The following is a 16,380-nucleotide window of genomic DNA, read 5'->3' as shown; positions in this document are numbered from 1 at the left end:
TCCCTGCTGCGGGTGGAAACATTTCCTGTCCATCATGATCAGTGCTGCTACAGAGCTATAGGTATAAGAGGGGTCATCTCCAGAAACAACTGTCAACTAGAGCACCAGGCTTCCTCATAGGAGGGGGCTGGAGCTGGGCCTCAGGCACAGCCGGGCTCCCCATAGGGCGGCACGGAGCCTTCAAGGCCTGAGGAGCCTTCAAGTGTAGCCGGGAAACGGAGTGTCCATTGGAGTGTTTGGCATTGCCAACAGCCTCAGTTTCTGCATCTGGAAAATGGGCCAATATCTGTATGGACGTCCCCATAGGGATGGTGCCTCATAGGGCAGCAGGTGAGATAGGCACGAAATTTTGTCACAGGTTTTGGAGTATTTCACACTTATTTCTTTATAGCTCCTGACCTTTGTGTCTTTTGCTAGAGGAAAGGAGTCAAAAAAGATGGAGTACGTGTGTCTCATGTTAGTGTGGAGAGGGTGGGGGTCAGGAGGGGTTGTGGGACTACACCTCATTTTTCCCTCACTAGTGCCAAGTACACATGTGCACCAGTAGTGTACACACACACACACACACACACACCACACACACACACACACACACTGGCCAACATTTCTTTCAGAGTCACTCCGTCTCCCCTTCTTGACTCTGTGGCCTCCCTGGAGACTGGCCCTCTCCTGGGCTTGGGGTCTCAGCCCTGCCCCAGAGCCTCCCAGGGCCCCTTTTCCTCCGAGGGCTCTGGGGTCCAGGCCCAGTCCGCCCGCTGGGAGCCAAGGGCATATTGGGTCTCGTCTCTGCGCTGCTGAAATGGGATCCCCCTTTATCAGTGGCCTGGAATGGGGGACTGGGGGCAGGATGAGAGACTGCATCAGAGGAGCTTGTTTTCATTTCATGTTTAATTTCCTGCAGGCTTAGCTCAGTCTTCCCGCTCCTTCCTGCACCTCCCAGGGTTTTCTGTGGGGAGAGCCGGGGAGGAGGGGAGAAGCCCCCTGGAGGCATCAAGATGGCTTCTTTCTTTGGGGGCGGGGAGAAGGCAAGAAAAAGTTTGTGTTGCTGCCACTGCGGGGGTTTCCCTGAGTCTCTGTGGGCTCCGGTCCCTGGGTGGGAACATGAAGGTGGAGAGGTGCCGGCGGAGGTGTCACAACGGCTCCGGATGGGCTGGGAGGGTTGTAGAACACGGAGGACGGAGTCCAGTGTCCCGAAGGGGGCCTGGAGTTGAGGGGAGGAGCAGAGTTGGGGGAGATGGAATGTGAAGTGGGGGGGCTGGAGCTAAGTGTGGGGGAGGAGGAGGCGGGGGAGAGGGGAGACCTGGTTATCTAGGAAGACGGATGAGCAGGCGTGGGAGAGGCAGCAGAGATAGCACTGTCTTTGGGAAGGGAGTGGACTGGGGTCAGGCTGAGGCCTTTATTTGAGGGCTAAAGATGGAGCTTGTGGAAGGCGGGCCAGCTGTGGGGGTGCAGGCCAATGGGAGCAGACCTGCCCACCTCCTCCTCCGAGTCCTTCCGCCCTGGGCCTTACCCTGTGTGTGAGGCTGGGGCTTTGCTGCCCAAATCAAGACTTAAGTTAGCCTCTCGGGCCTTCAGTCTTCTCACACATAAATTGGGCGGTGGCAGGGGAATCCTCAGAGGCCCCTCCTGGTCTGGCATTCACGGGCCCTGAGGCTCCGAGTTTCCTCCATTTCTGACCCCTGGAGCCTGGGATTCTGAGAGGCCCCCGCCCCAGATGCTCTGTGCCCCAGGCCTGTCTCCACTGTCCAACCCCAGGAAGGAGAGCGGACCGCGAGGTCCCGGCCTTCCATTCTGCATGTCTCACCCCAGGACCACCCCAGCATGGGCCCACTCAGCACAGGCCTCTCCCCAAGGAATCAACTGTCTTGGCAGAGGCCTTGTTAACCGCAGCCCATCTGGGGCCAGGGTGGGGTGGCCCAGGGCGCGGGAGGGAGGGAGGCCTCTGTCTTATTGTCTTCAGACACCAGCTGCGGAGATCGGAATCCCAGACAGCAGAGAGAGGCCCCTTCAGCCCCCTGGAGCAGGGCCAAGCCCCGGGCTTCTTCCCAGGAAAGGTCCATCTTGGCGCCCTCGTCACCTCCTCCCTGTCCCCACCGCCACTCCACGCCAGGCACCTGGCTTCCCACCAGCTGAGGATGGGCCCCCGAACTAACTCAGCAGAGGCAGGCAGGGGGTTCCATCAGCACTCCCTCCACCCCCCAGGGCACTGTCAGGCTCAGGGCTCAACCCAGAGGTCTGACGCACATAAGGATCCCACCCACCTTGCTGCCTTTATACAAAGAAAAGTCTCGGAACAATCTGGCACGTGTCTTGGTCCGGCAAACTGAAGTCAAGGCAGCAGTGGGGTGGAACTCAGGAGCCCTAGCTTCTAGTCTCAGCACTGCTAGGGAGTCACTGTGCCTGAGTCGCCTGGTCACAGGCAATCATTTCCCACCTCTGGGCCTCTTCTTCCTCATCATCAAATGAGAGGACCAGGTGATCCTTCCCGGCATGAACATTCTATCATTCTATGATCCTCCCCGTAGATGATAAGATATGCAACACATTAGGGTTTCCCTTTCTGCCTTGGCTGCCAGGAAGCTCAGGGTTGCAATTTGTCCTCAGTGACAACTATGATCCTAAGCCTAGATTTTTGACATAATTACCTTCCCATTTTATGACATTGTTCTTGTTCTTAGATGAAAATAGTAAATCTTTAATTGTAAGCTGCCTCAGCTCCATTTCTAGAAGTAGGCATAAATTCTGTGTGTGTGTGTGTGTGTGTGTGTGCATGCGCGCATGCAGACAGAATACTCTATTTTAGGTGGTGACTGAAAAATGCTAGACATGCCCCAGTGTGATTTCCATGTCTTGTGCTGAAAGAGCCATCCTTCTTTCGATACTAAGTGATTTCTACTCCTGGGCAATCCCACCCATTTGTTAGGAACACACACATGCTCACACATATGTATACACATCCTGCACAGGAAAGGCACCGGTTTGTCCCACACCAGCCCAGCCCTGGAGAGGAATGAAACAGACAGCCTGCTCTTGGGAACTTACGGTTACACAACCTGACTATTCAGAATCACTTCGGGTCCCTAAGTTCATGGATGGCTCCGTCTTTACTGATAACTGCCAGTCCTTTTTCACATTAGCTATTATAGAGGAAAACGTTTCTGGCCTAAATTAGAAATGTGCCTTATTAAACAGAATGTGGTAGAGTGCTGAACCTTTTATTGACGCCTAATGCAACAGGGGGCGCCGTTGGGTCTGCTGAGGAACCAAGGGCTTTGTCCTGGCTCTGGAAAGCCCGCTGAGCTGAGCTGAGCTGAGCTGAGCTGAGCTGCTTTAGAAACAAAACAAACAAACAAAAAAGTATTTTTCTCAAGCTGTTGATTTCCCTAGCCCCACTGGAGGGGGGAAAAAACTGCTACGTGACAACATCGTATTGCTATTTCTGACATGCCCTGGGGTGGAAAAGCAGCCTGAGCAGGCTATTCATTTTGTGCTCAGCTGTTTGAGCTCTAGTGCATGCATTTTGTCACCTGTGTTGGAGTACTCAAAGGTCTTGGCTTCCTTTCTGATTCTTTCTTTGCTGAATGCAAAGTTTTCATGCAAGTTGGGGGAATGCACCTCGCTGGACAAAAGAGGTCAATCAGTCCACAGATATTTCTTTCTTGCCCTTGTTGCTCTGAGTTCGGCCTTCTCTAATTGGTAGGAATACAATGATGAACAACCAGACAGTACCTGCCCTCAAAGACTCACTTTCTAATGGGAGGAGACACAGATAAAATACTTTGACATTTATAAATTCTACAAATAAGATAAAATAAGATAATGTGGTAGTAGGTAACCTGGTTCGGTCATGTTGTGTTGTGTTGTGTTGCTTTGGGTTGGGTTGAGTTGTGTTGCACTGTGTTGGTTTGGGTTGAGTTGGGTTGTATTGGGTTGAGCTGTGTTGGATTTTGTTGGGTTGGGTTGGGTTATGTTGTGTTGGATTGTGTTGTGTTGGGTGGCTGGGTGGTGGCAGGGGACTACTGCTATAGCCATGGTGGTCAGGAGGACTTCTCAGAGGAGGTATATCTAGTTGGGACCTGAGAGATGGAGGAGTAGGCAGGTCAGGCTGGGCAGAAAGCAGAGCTGGACTGTGCCCTATCTCTGTCCATCCGGCTGCTGTGGATGTCTTTAGGTTTATCCTGTTTCCTTTCTAAGAGACAGGCCTTCCCGATCAGCGACCAGGCATCTTCTCTTTGAAAGGGCCTGGACTGTCACACCGTGTAGAGCCCAGAAACACAGCTAGCAGGCTTCCTGCCCCTCTGCTGAGGGCCCTCATTCACTCCTGCTCCAACCAGAGCAAAATCCTGATATAAACGTGGATACAAGCAGACTTGCTCTGGCTGGAGCAGGGGTGGGAGGGGCAGGCTGGGAGCCTCGGAGGCTCTCCTTGATGAGGTGAGGAGGGGGTGGCTGAGGGACAGTCAGGCAGCCTCAGCTCAAGCCACCAGCCCAAGGGCAGGCCCTGCTCTCCCTTCCCAGTGCAGACACACTCACTGACCTGCACGCGGGCCTCGGTGAGGTCCGTCCTCATGGCCAGCTGCTCCCGCGCGTACACGTCGGGGTAGTGGGTCTTCTGAAAGACCTTCTCCAGCTCCTCCAGCTGGTAGCTGGTGAAGGTGGTTCGGTTCCGCCGCTTCTTGCCCTTGTTGCTCTCCGAGTCGGCCTTCTCCAGTGGGCTGGGCAGGTCGGCGCTGGTCCGGTCCTGGGGCCCCTTCACCCCAGCCTCCTTCACACTGAGGTAGCTGCTGTCCATCCCCACGGTGTCAGAGTCAGGCGGTAACTCTGGCTCACTCAGGGAGCTCTCTTTGGCTGAAGGAGTAGGATACAAGGTCAGAAACCAATGGTCGAATCAACCAAGAGAGGAGGGAGGGGTGGGGGAGCCACCCCCTGCCTTTCCCCTCTCAGGGGTATACACTGGATGCAAGGTCAGGAGGCTAGGGTTCTAATCCTGGCTTTCCACTAATATACTGTGTGACCTTAGGCAAGTCCCTTTCCTTCTCTGAGCCTCTTTGACATTATCTCAGAAAGAGCCCCTTTCAGCATCAATATTATGTGACTCTGAGTCAACCAATCTGACCTCTATGACCTTTAATTCCCACCCCACTGACCCCCGGATCCTCGCTATAGAAGGATCCCCTTTGCCAGAACTTCTCCTTCGGGCATCGAGGATGCCTGGGGTGGGATGGAAAACTCATTCAGCAGCCATGTCTGGCCCAGCTGGGCCTGGGGTGAGGAGGTGAGGTCAGCATCAAGGCCGACAGGGTCGCCCCTCCTTTCCTGACCTGGTCTTGTGTGAGGTTCAGCAGGTGCTGTGGAAATTCTGTCCCAAGAATCCAGTGCTGAGGAGTCACATCCCCTTGCCCCCCACACCAGCCTCACCTATTGACCCAGCAGTGTCCTGCCCTCTCCTGGGGGGCCCTGCTAGGTTCACACGAAGCTCAAGGCTCAGCACCCCCGCCCCCACCAAATGAGGCTCTGCCTTCCGATTCCTAGAAGCTCAGCGCTGAAAAGGACAAGTCAACCCAAGCAGGTCAGGACGAGGAGGCAGAGGCCACGGGGGGAGGGTGGAACGGAAGTAGCTTGTCCACGTCCACAAAGCCCAGTTAGCACCCTGGGCAGACACATTGGCCTCTGAGCCGGGCACCAGGGTGTGACTCCCACAGGTACAGCTCTCCAGCTGTGAGCTTTGGACAGTTCACTTAACCTCTTTGTGCCTCAGTTTTCCACTCTATAAAATGGGGATGAAGATGCCTGTAGGGATTCTCATAGGGTACTTGTGGGATTAAAGAGGCCAACATGTAAAGCATTCTGCATGGTGCCGGTTGTGTGAGTTTGTGCCGGTGTCATTCCCAGTTCTGGTCTGGACTTGCGAACAGCAGAGGACTGTGACGCTGGAGAAGTCCTCCAAGTGGGCAGACCCTCTCTGGAGCACCTGAGTGCAGGGGCATGGGTGGCACTGTGGGAAAGGCACAGGACTGGTATCTGGAGACGGGTGTGAGCCCCTCTCTGAGCCACATCGCCTTGTCTGTGACTCTTGTGAAGTGTGAGGAGCATTTGACAAAACCTTTCACATGCACAAGCTCTGATCATCACAATCATGAAGTCACTCTGACCCTCAGTTTCCTCTTCCAAGAATAGGTCCAAACAACGGGCACCAAGTATCAGGACGATGCCTGTAGCCCAGGTCTCCTGACTCTGTCCGGGTCCTGGGGGCCGAGGCTTCAGGTTCACTCTCGTCCCTGGCTTTCTGTGCACACTGGGGTCTCTCTTCATGCTGGGAGAGCTGAGCTGCACATTTTGCCTCTGTCAGTCGCACCTCCCTCTCCAAGGTACCAAGGAAAGGGGGTGGAGGTGAGTGGGCCTGGAAGCAGCTTTGGGAGGACATTTCTGAGCGTCACTACCAGTGCTGATGCCATCGGGATGGTGGGCTGTCCAGCAGGCATCACGCATGACACCCATGTGAGCCCAGGCACACGCAGATTGCCAAGGATTCCATGACAGCATTATGCACACTGCAGCTGGCAGCTCGGCCAAGAGCTTTCAGCAAAGATATTTATCTTCCTGGCAGACAAATAAGTCTTATGTTTTGGGTATGTTTTGTTTTTTTTTAAGAGAAGAAATCCCACTCAGCCTCACCAAAAATAAACATCTTCGTTACGCAACTTCCTGGAGCCAGACTGGGACAGGGCAGCCCTCACCCCTCCTGCCCTAGCCCTGCTCCCCCGGGCCCCATCCCATGACCCTGTGGACCCTTACAGCATCCTCTGGCATCCATCCTGGGATTGGGACCACCCCACACAGCCACAGCGGCTGGGCTGCCCAGAGGGAGCTCCATGTTATAGAAGCTGAGGGTTGGTAGGGACCAGCCCAAACTCCAAGTTTTAATGGGGAGGGGGGCGGGCTGAGGCCAGAGAGACAGCAGGGACTATGTGCTAATTGGCGAGAGTGTGGCCTCTCACCTGGGTCCTTTTCTTAGGGAGAACAGTAGAGGCAGAGGAATCCAGGGGCCTCATATAATCAAGGGTTCTCACTCTGGTCATCCAGCGGGCAGAAGGACCAGCCCCTGAGGAAAAGGGAGTAAGAATGCAGCCCCTGAGAGAAACCCCTCAGTGCCGAGCTGGTTCTGGGCTTAGCCTGCCTAGCCTTCAACGGCGAGAAGCAAGAATCCAGTTTCCCCACCTCCAGCCACCCACTGAGACCCAGCGAGAAGGGGAGAGATGGAGAGACAGCACTGTATGTGCAAAGTCCACCGGGCCAAGAGTTGGGAGATCCACTCCCGGTCCAGCTCCAGCACTGTCGTCAGCCGACTCATTTCACATCAGAGTCTCGTCTACAAATGGAGCAGGCATGTCCCATCTGGAGTGGGGCGAGCAGGCAGGGGTGGTGCCACACCTCAGCCCAGTGGCACATCCCTCGCACTTTACTCACCAGCGGACCTTCCCTTAGGACGTGGGTAGGGAGAAGGATGGGGGCATGTCAGCGGGTTGGAAAGGCTGAGAGATCAGTGGGAGTGAGGCTTCTGGTCTCAAAGGGGAAAAAATGCCTCCTAATCTCAGTCTGTTTAGTGATCATCATGCTTTAAATCCCAAAGCTGGGTCCCTAGTTTAGACAACAAATGTAATTCCCCCAAGGTTCTGTGTGGCCCACCCAACTGGTCAGAACGGCACACCAAGGCCCCCTCAGGTACTCAGTCTAAAGAGCCCAGACCGGAAAGCACCTATTTCAACCTCATTCTACCCCAAAGCATCTCCATCAAGAGCTGTCATCCAGGCTTTGGGGACAGAGAGCTTACTGCTCCCGGGACAGCAGGACCATTCATCCAGCCCGTGTGTGTGTCTCAGGTAGGTCTGGCTCGTTGGTCCTGGTTCTGAACCTCCAGGCCCTTCCCCAAGATAGCCCTGTGGACATTCAGAGCCGGCTGCCACCCACCCCTCTCCGAGTCTTCCTTGTCCTAACTAAATAGTTGTAGTTCCTCATGTGGCCTCCAGCTTACCGAGCCTGTTTGAGACAGGTGGGTGCCGGGGACGGGCTGGGTGACAGTGCTGGGCTTGGGCCAAGCCTGCAGATTCCTCTCCGACTAGATGAACCTGAGGGGCTGGAAAGGAAATCAGCGTGGTGGCCGAGGCCTGGGTGCCACGGGGAGCCAGCTCACTCGGCAGCGCCCTCCTCAACAAAGACAACCGCTGAAAACAGGCCCCTCAACTCAGGCTGACTTCCTTCTGACCAAAGGAAACCACTGACTCCCTGGGTCCCCCTCATATCCGCCTCCGGTCACCTGTCTGGAATGTCCCTTTTTTCCAGCTGACTTCAAATCCAGTCAAGCACCAGCTTCTCCAGGAAGCCCTCCTAGACTGCAACCGCCATAGAGATCTTTCCATTTTCTGCTCAGCTGCTCCAATTCCTAGTTTCTGACTAGTAGATAATCAAGCCCTGAATGTCCAGCTCCTCCTATAGAATGTCCGCAGGGTTGGGACCTCATGCCATTTGTCCCTTTTCAGCGCAGGGCTTAGCCCAGGACGGGGCAGGGGGCAGACATGCAGTAAGAAGTTGCTGAGGAATAAACAGACACTTTCTAACAGACATTACTGAGCTCTCACTCTGTCCAGCTACCTTTGTGTACCTACTGTGTGCCAGCGCCCTATAGTGAACATGAAGAAAATATTGCTGAACAAATGAATGAACCAATTTGTCCTGGCAGACAATGAGGGGCATGAAAAAGAGGCATGTGATGACGAATGCAGCCATTGAAGGTTGGCAGCTGAAGCGGGAGGAGGGGATGAGACCACCAAGGGAGACAGGACAGAAGACCAAGACAGACACTGAAGGGTGCTCCACGCCGGGAAGCAGGAGGGGCCGAGAGGCAGGAGAAGCGGAGGGCAGGCTTCACGGAGGAGGCTTGGGAATGTCAACGTCCCGTAAACCCCAGTCCAGCATCTGCCAGGCAGGAACCGGCTCCACACCCACCAAGCTGCGACACCGGGGTAGAGGAAAGGCCACTCGGGGACTCTCAGCTGGCCCAGCTGCCAGGCCAGCCTTCTTCAGGCCCGTGGCACCCAGCGCTGGCATGAGGCTGAGCAGGCACAAGCCCCACCTGGGTGCAGGCCACCTGACTGCAGGTCCGGCTCTGTCCCTGCCCCTCCTAGGGTGACTCCTCCGTAGAGTCCGTCCTGGCGCTCTGCTGACGCCCCTCCCATCGTGGGCTTTGTCCGGCCCAAGGCTTTGTAATCCCAATCGGCATCTTCCCAGTAGAATGTCTTGATGTGGAAATAAACCCCAGACTACCCAGAGGAATCCAGTGACGTGCATAAAATATCAAGAGTAATCACAGCCTGCCTCCCAGAAGGTACTCCCGGCAGGGTGGCCATGATGGTATCACACGCCCTTCAAACAGTCCTTGGTAAATGGTATTTCCACTGACCCCCTCTGATGAAATGGGAAGCACTCAGTTCAAGGTTATATTTCTTAATGAGGGGCTCCAGAAGGCCCTCCGGCCTCTGCCTGAACCTCTTCTGGGAGCCGCCTGGTCTGCTGCTGGACCATCCTGGCTATTGGATTTCGAAATAGAAAACCTTTCTTCATTCCCTTAACCTCTACCCATGTGTCTTGGTTCAACTACATGGTGTCACTCTAGTCTAACTTTTTTTTTTTTTTGACATGAAATCCCTTGGGAGATTTCCAAAGGTGACTGTGATTTTTTTTTTATCACTGATTTAAAGAGACATTATTTTTATGACTTATTTCAAAAGAACGAACTTCTAAAGCCATTTGGGGAGAGGATGCCAGAGGCATCTGTGTGTGTATTCCTTCCGAATGCACAAGTGTGTGCACCCTCAGGCGTGTGGCACGGTCTGCAGCTGTGCATGGGTGTGGGGAACATATGTGTAGTTGCCTACGGAGTGTGCACGCTTGTGTGGTCAAGTGCAGGCACACAAATGGGAGGTGTGTGCCTGTATGTGTGTGTGCTGTTGCAGGTATGTGTGAGCGTGAATTACCCTGCAGACACGCGTGGGTGGGTATGGACATGGGTGGTGTGTGTGTGTGTGTGTGTGTGTGTGTGTGTAGTCGTGCACAGGCCCTTGCATATGGAGTATATGTCGAAGGGGTCTGAGTAATTTTATCCTCCATGGTTTTGATTACATCTATTTTTCCTCCAAACATCTGCTTTGTGGGGGACAAGCCGCTCGCTCTGTTCTTGGGTGAATTGGCCTCACTCACCCTATGGCAGAGAGCACAGCTCCGATGTAATCTCCTTAAACAAAACAGGCCAGCGTGAGGCCCTTTCATGCTATTTAAAGGGCACTGACTAAACCCACTGCTGTCCAAACAGTCGTGTGGAGGTGGGGGCGGAGGTTAAAGGTTAGCCATCGATCATGCCCCCAGCCCACCGCATCTGCCACCAAGCTCTGTCCAGAGCTCAGCTTGATGTCCCTAGGTTAGCTCCAGGCCCCATAAATAAGGCTGAAGGGGCAGCAGTAACTGGGGTGACACTTCGGCGAACATGCATGGAGTTTGCCTGTAAGCACCAGTGGAAACAGTGTCCCTGCCTCCAGGAGCTGCCAAGCTGCAGAGGAGAGTGGGAGGCGGAAGTGCGGGTGCTCGGGCCAGCCACTTGCAAGGGGACCAGGTGCTCCTGTTCAGCAGCATGCACAACCCAAGCTCTAAAAGTGCTTCTCCAAAAAAGGGACGTCCGAGAAACGGCCACCGGAGGCTAAAGAGGACATGAGGACTAAGTGTAACATGGCGGCCTCGATGAGGTCCTGGAACAGTGAAAAGACATTCAGGAAACACCAGCTACATGTGAATAATGTGTGGTGGAGTTTGGTTCACAGGAATTTTTTTTTTAAGTGGGCAAAATAGTTGAACAGACATTTCACCCGAGAAGATATACAGGTGGCAAATGAGCATGAAAACATGCTGAACATATATTCTCCATGATGGAAATGCAATCTAAAAGCCCAGTAAGATATCACTACACACCTACTGCAATGGACAGAGAAAACCTGACGACACCGAGTGATGGCGAGGATACGGAGCAACTAGAACTCCTGTACATCGCTGGTGGGAAAACAGGATGGCAGTGTCTTACGTCATTAAACATACCCTGACCGCATGACCCAGCAATCCCACTGCTAGGCATTCACTCTAAAGAAATGAAGACATTTTCAGGGGGCGGGGTGGAGGGGAAATACCAAACCTGCATACAAATGTTTATCAAAGCTTTGTTTATAATTGCCCCAAACTGGACACAACCCCAATGTCCTTTAACAGGTGACTAGCTAAGCAAACCGTGGTGCAGCCATGCCACGGGATACTACTCGGAGATAAAAGGAATGACTATTGATAAAGCAATGGCATGGATGACTCTCAAAGGCAGCGTTTGGTCTGTAAAAAGAAGCCAGTCTCAAAAATAAAGTCAGTAGGACTTTATTTATTATCCACCATTCTGGGAAAGGCAACAGTATAAGGATGGTGAACAGATCGCTGCTTGCCAGGGCTGGGGGAGGGTGTGGGTTTGACCACAAAGGGCTACACTGGTGTGTGGAACCATCCTGTATTCCAAAGGTGATGATGGGTACATCGTTCTGTATGGGAATGTGTTAAAATTCATAAAACTGTACACTCCACAAATTTTCATTTTATAGCCTGTTATTTTAAAAATCAAAGAGATATAAACTACAGAGAAAATACAAAATTGTGTTTAAATATATTTAAAAAAACCTAAGTAAAAAGTTTGTATGTCTTCGCCCAGACATCCCACTTCTAAGGAATTTGTCCTAAAGAAATAATTATGGATGGGCACAAATAATTAACCAATGAGAAAGTTCATCACGACATCATTATATAGAAAAACTGAAAACAACCAAAGTATCTGGTAATAGGACATGGATAAAATAACAGATGATATTTCCATAAATGGGAGATCCATGCTGATATTCTTTATTCTGCAGACTGTTTCTTTCTTGGAATTTCATACACATTATTATATATTTAGTTAGTTTTTTCCCCCTTTGTCTATTGCCTCTCTCTCCCTTCCACAAAATAGGGAATATATCTGAATATAGTATTTGCTTTGTTTACTCCTTCTGTCTAATGCCTAATATTGTGGCTGACATGCGGTAAGTGTGCAATAAACACATTTGATGAACAAACGAGTGAAACCGAAGTTACAGAAGAATAGCATTTTAGTACCTAGAAAGATGTTCCTGACGTATTCAGTAAATCTTACCTTGAAAAAAAGAGGGGGAGGGATGGAGTGCCGTCCTTAGAAAATACTAGAAGTTTCCAGAGGTATAATAAGAATACAGGTATAGGGGTTCATTTTGTTCCTTTTTTGGGGGGGGTCTGAATTTTCTATTTGTCCTACCGTGAACAGGAATTGCTTTTATCATTTTAAAGCACTATTTGAAAGCCGCTGTCAGAATCCCCAACGATGCCTGCTTTGGTTGGGTGCTGGGCTCTGCTGTGAGATTTCAGGAGTCAGGAAATGAGCACCACTTGGAGTGGGGTGGAGGGAGAGTAAGAAAGCTTCAGAGAAAGGCCCCTTGTGCGGTGGGCAATGGCCACCGTCCTCGCAAAATGAGGCCCCCCTGACTCTGAGGCCTCTTGGACACTGGGGCCTCCAGAGCTCAAGCTCAAGTTCAGACCTTCTAACGGCTGTCTCCGCCTTCAGCTCACTTCCCTCAAATACAACAACAGAGAGTTAGAACTCACACCATCTGCTCATATCATGACTCTCTCTAGGGCAGCGGTTCTCAACCTTCCTAATGCCGTGACCCCTTAATACAGTTCCTCATGTTGTGGTGACCCCCCAACCATAAAATTATTTTTGTTGCTACTCTATAACTGTAATTTTGCTGCTGTTATGAATCGTAATGTAAGTCTCTTTTTGTTTTCCGATGGTCTTAGGCGACCCCTGTGAAAGGGTCGTTCGACCCCCAAAGGGGTCGCGACCCACAGGTTGAGAACCGCTGCTCTAAAGGTTTTCACTGGCTTCCAGAGCCCTCCTTAGGACTGCTAGATAAAACACAGAGCGTTTAGTTAAATTAGAATTTCAGCGAAACAGTGAATAGCTTTTTATTATAAGTATGTCCCAACTATTGCATGGGAAATACTTACCCTAAAAGTTATTCATTGTTTATTTGAAATTCAAATTTAACTTAGTATCCTGGTTTTGTTGTTCGTTTGGTTTTGGCCAAATCTGCCAACCCTACAAATCAGGCTTACGGTGGCCATTCAGGATTGCCCAGGCAGGCCAGGCCCCCGCCTGCCTCACAAACTTAATCCTCCCTCACCCACGCCCCACCCTGGCTGCCAGTCCCACAACGGCTTCCACACCCCAGCACCCTGCACCGGGGGCTTCAGGCGCCCCCATTTCTATGTCTTCTGTCCCTCACTAATGACGGCCACCACCTGTATGTCATCCTCTGTAACTTTTGTGGCTTCTTTTTTTCTCATTACACACACTTCTCTATGTTCTATATGAAAAAAAATTAAAAACAAAGACAAAGCAAAAGAAGAAAATGAATACACACACACACACACACACACTCACATGGGGAAACTGTATAAGTTTTGTTTTTAATCTACACTATCCTGTAGATTAAAAACAAAATTTCTCTATGCTGTTCTATATTCTTCCACCACATCATTTTTAATGGCTGCGTAATATTTCACCGCGTGGACCAACTGGTTTATGAAATCAGTCATCTACGCTTGGACACACAGGGTTGTGATTCTCTGAAATTATAACAGGCCTGTGATGAACATCCTTAGAGTTAAATCCCTCAATACATTCATGGTGACTAACTTAGAAGAGGCTCCAAGAACTAGAAGTGCGAGTTAAAGCATACACACACCTTAGGACCTCTGATAAACATGACTAAACTGTCCTCTAGGAACATGTCACTTTCCTCAGGAGCCAGCAGTGTGCCCGCCTGCATCAGGTCCAGAACCAGTCAAAGCGTTTTCAAAATCTTTGCCCATGTGATGGATGAAAGCGAAATCTTGTTTGAATTTGCATTTTTAAGTTTACCGGTGAAGTTAAACCTTTCACTTGTTGCATTTCTTCTCTTGTGAATTGCTTCTACTGGGCTTCCAAGGTTCAGTGTGAGGGTGACACCTCCCTCCCTGACCCCCAGGCCGGGCTTACCTCTTAAACACTGAATTCCCTGCTTTAAAACACCGGTTTACCGGCTTGCCCCCCATGAGACTGTGAGCCACCCAGAGCAGGGTCCCCCTGATGCGCTGCTGGGTCCTGAGCCAGGGCCTGGGCTCCTGCGTTTGGTAGCACTGGGGCAGCTTTGCACACCCTGAGGGTGACAAGAAATCCTGTAGGGAAGGGACCCAGGCCTTGGTCCCTCAGCACACACTGCTTGTGTGGGGTGGCTGTGGCATGGGGACCTTGCAGGATGAGGGACCCCACGGAAACCAGTCATAGGGCAAGGCATGAAGGATCAAGGGTGGCCCTGCGGCTTCTGTGATCATGGATGAAACTTAGCTTTTTGTTTCCTCAGCTCCATCAGTATTGCCTGAATCCCTGCCAGCGATGGGGAAAAGGGGTTATGGAGAGGGCACGGCCTCTGCAGGAAGCCAAGACTGAGGAGGAGTCACTGGGTCCTGGGAGACTGTGTTCTCCACAGAGCCGGTTTTCTGGCCCCTGCAGGAAGGTTCAAGGGCCACTCACCCGGTTGGCCAGGATCAAGGCTGCAGTTTCTCACACTGGCCACCAGGAGGCACTGCAGTCCCAATAAAGTTGTGGCCCAAGGTGGTGCCCCAGGGCCCCAGTTCTCCATGAAGTTTCTAGAATTTGGTGAAAGACCGGGCCCTACGTGGGAGGGTTTGACAAACAAGCAGTTATTCAGCCCTACTGTGTCTGCTGCTGTCCTAGGACTACAAGGGGCACAGAGCTGGGTGAGGAGGGTGCCTGTCCTCCCCCACAGAGCTTTCCTCCTCTAGTTCTGAGGGTTTTCACGTTCTTGACTCATTTCGATACCCTCAAAATCCCCACAAGGTGGCCCCTCAAGAGCATCCTCATTTTACAGATGGGAAAACCGAGGCTCAGAGAGAAGGGACCCGTCTAATGTCACCAGCAACTGAGTGGCAGGCCTGACCTGAGCTCCTTTAGTCCTCAGAGTTGCCTCCCTTTGTGGAGAGCCTGGGCGGTTGGGGGGAGGGTCCTTAGCTCTCCAGCTGCTTGCAGAGAAACTGAGCAAACACTCTCCACTACCCCGTTTTTTCGCCCAGCTGGCTTTCCGTGTGACTGGCAGGTTTGTTGCCAGCCCCTCCATGGGGTCCTTCCAGAGGGAGGCATCAGCAGAGGCAACGTGATAGCCCCTCCTCCATCACTCCACCCTCAGACAGCTCTCTCTGTTATTCACAGAGGGGTGGGGGTGGGGGTGGGGTCTTTCTCTGATCCAGAGGATGGAGGAAACATTCTAGAGCCAAGGAAGGAAAAGTAATTAGCACTGAGCTCTCCCTAAAAACCAGGAACTGTTGGGGGTGACCAGTTAGCTCAGTTGGTTAGAGCGTGGTGCCGATAACACCAAGGTTGCCGGTTTGATCCTCGCATGGGCCAGTGAGCTGCACCCTCCTTAAGAGAGTCAACTATGCCACTGTAGCACAAAAGCAATGTGGAACCAATGACCATGGCTGTTCCCCAATAAAATTTAGAAAACAAAAAAAACAGGAACTGTGCTTCGTGCTTTACCCAGTACTAAGATATCTATCATACCACCACCGCTACGATTATTGACTCTTTACAACAACCAAGTAAAATATCCCCATTTTATAGCCCAAGAAACTGAGGCCAGAGGGGATAAATGACTTGTCTAAGACTATACAAGAGGCAGAGCTAGGGTTTGAGCCCCACGCCTAAGGCACTTGTTCTGCAACCTCCTGGGGGAGATACGCTGCATGGGACTGGGACAGGACAGCCAGAAGGGAGGTTCAAGGAGGCAGGAGAAAAGATTGGGAGTCACAGGAGAATAGCTCCTCCCTGGTGCCTCTAAGCCGGCCCCATGTCACCCCACCTCCAGCGCTGGCCCTGAGAAAACTGCCCAGATAGAACTTCAGTGAACACCTGGGGTCTTAAATGTGGACCAATGCCTTTTCTCAATTTGTTTTAGGGTCTCTTCCATCCCCCAGCTTACGCCCATCTGTCTTGTTATCACCCCAACACTGTCTTGGTTTGCATTCATGCTCCACTAAATACTGAAGAATTTAGAGGTAAAGGGGCAACCTTCTCTTAAACAGCCCCGAAAGAAATAACATGGATGGATATGTGTATAAGCATATATATCAATACAGATACAATCCTATATATACATAGAGAGAAGACGCAAG

The 16,380-nt window shown here is 51.8% G+C and overlaps 1 protein-coding gene across 1 annotated transcript in view; it reads right to left on the bottom strand.

The window, feature by feature from the left end:
• The window catches only part of ALX4 (ALX homeobox 4), a 42,142-nt gene that overhangs the window by 4,241 nt on the left and 21,521 nt on the right, over positions 1-16,380 (bottom strand). Inside the window, exon 2 of the mRNA XM_019659947.1 lies at positions 4,538-4,848. Coding sequence (XP_019515492.1) covers positions 4,538-4,848 — 311 coding nt within the window. The remainder of the gene's footprint in view (positions 1-4,537; positions 4,849-16,380) is intronic.

Source organism: Hipposideros armiger, unplaced genomic scaffold (genome assembly GCF_001890085.2).
Source record: "Hipposideros armiger isolate ML-2016 unplaced genomic scaffold, ASM189008v1 scaffold_309, whole genome shotgun sequence".
NCBI classification, from domain to species: Eukaryota; Metazoa; Chordata; class Mammalia; order Chiroptera; family Hipposideridae; genus Hipposideros; species Hipposideros armiger.
Note: the sequence above shows the minus strand (reverse complement) of the source record. Positions and strands in the feature narration are given on the sequence as shown.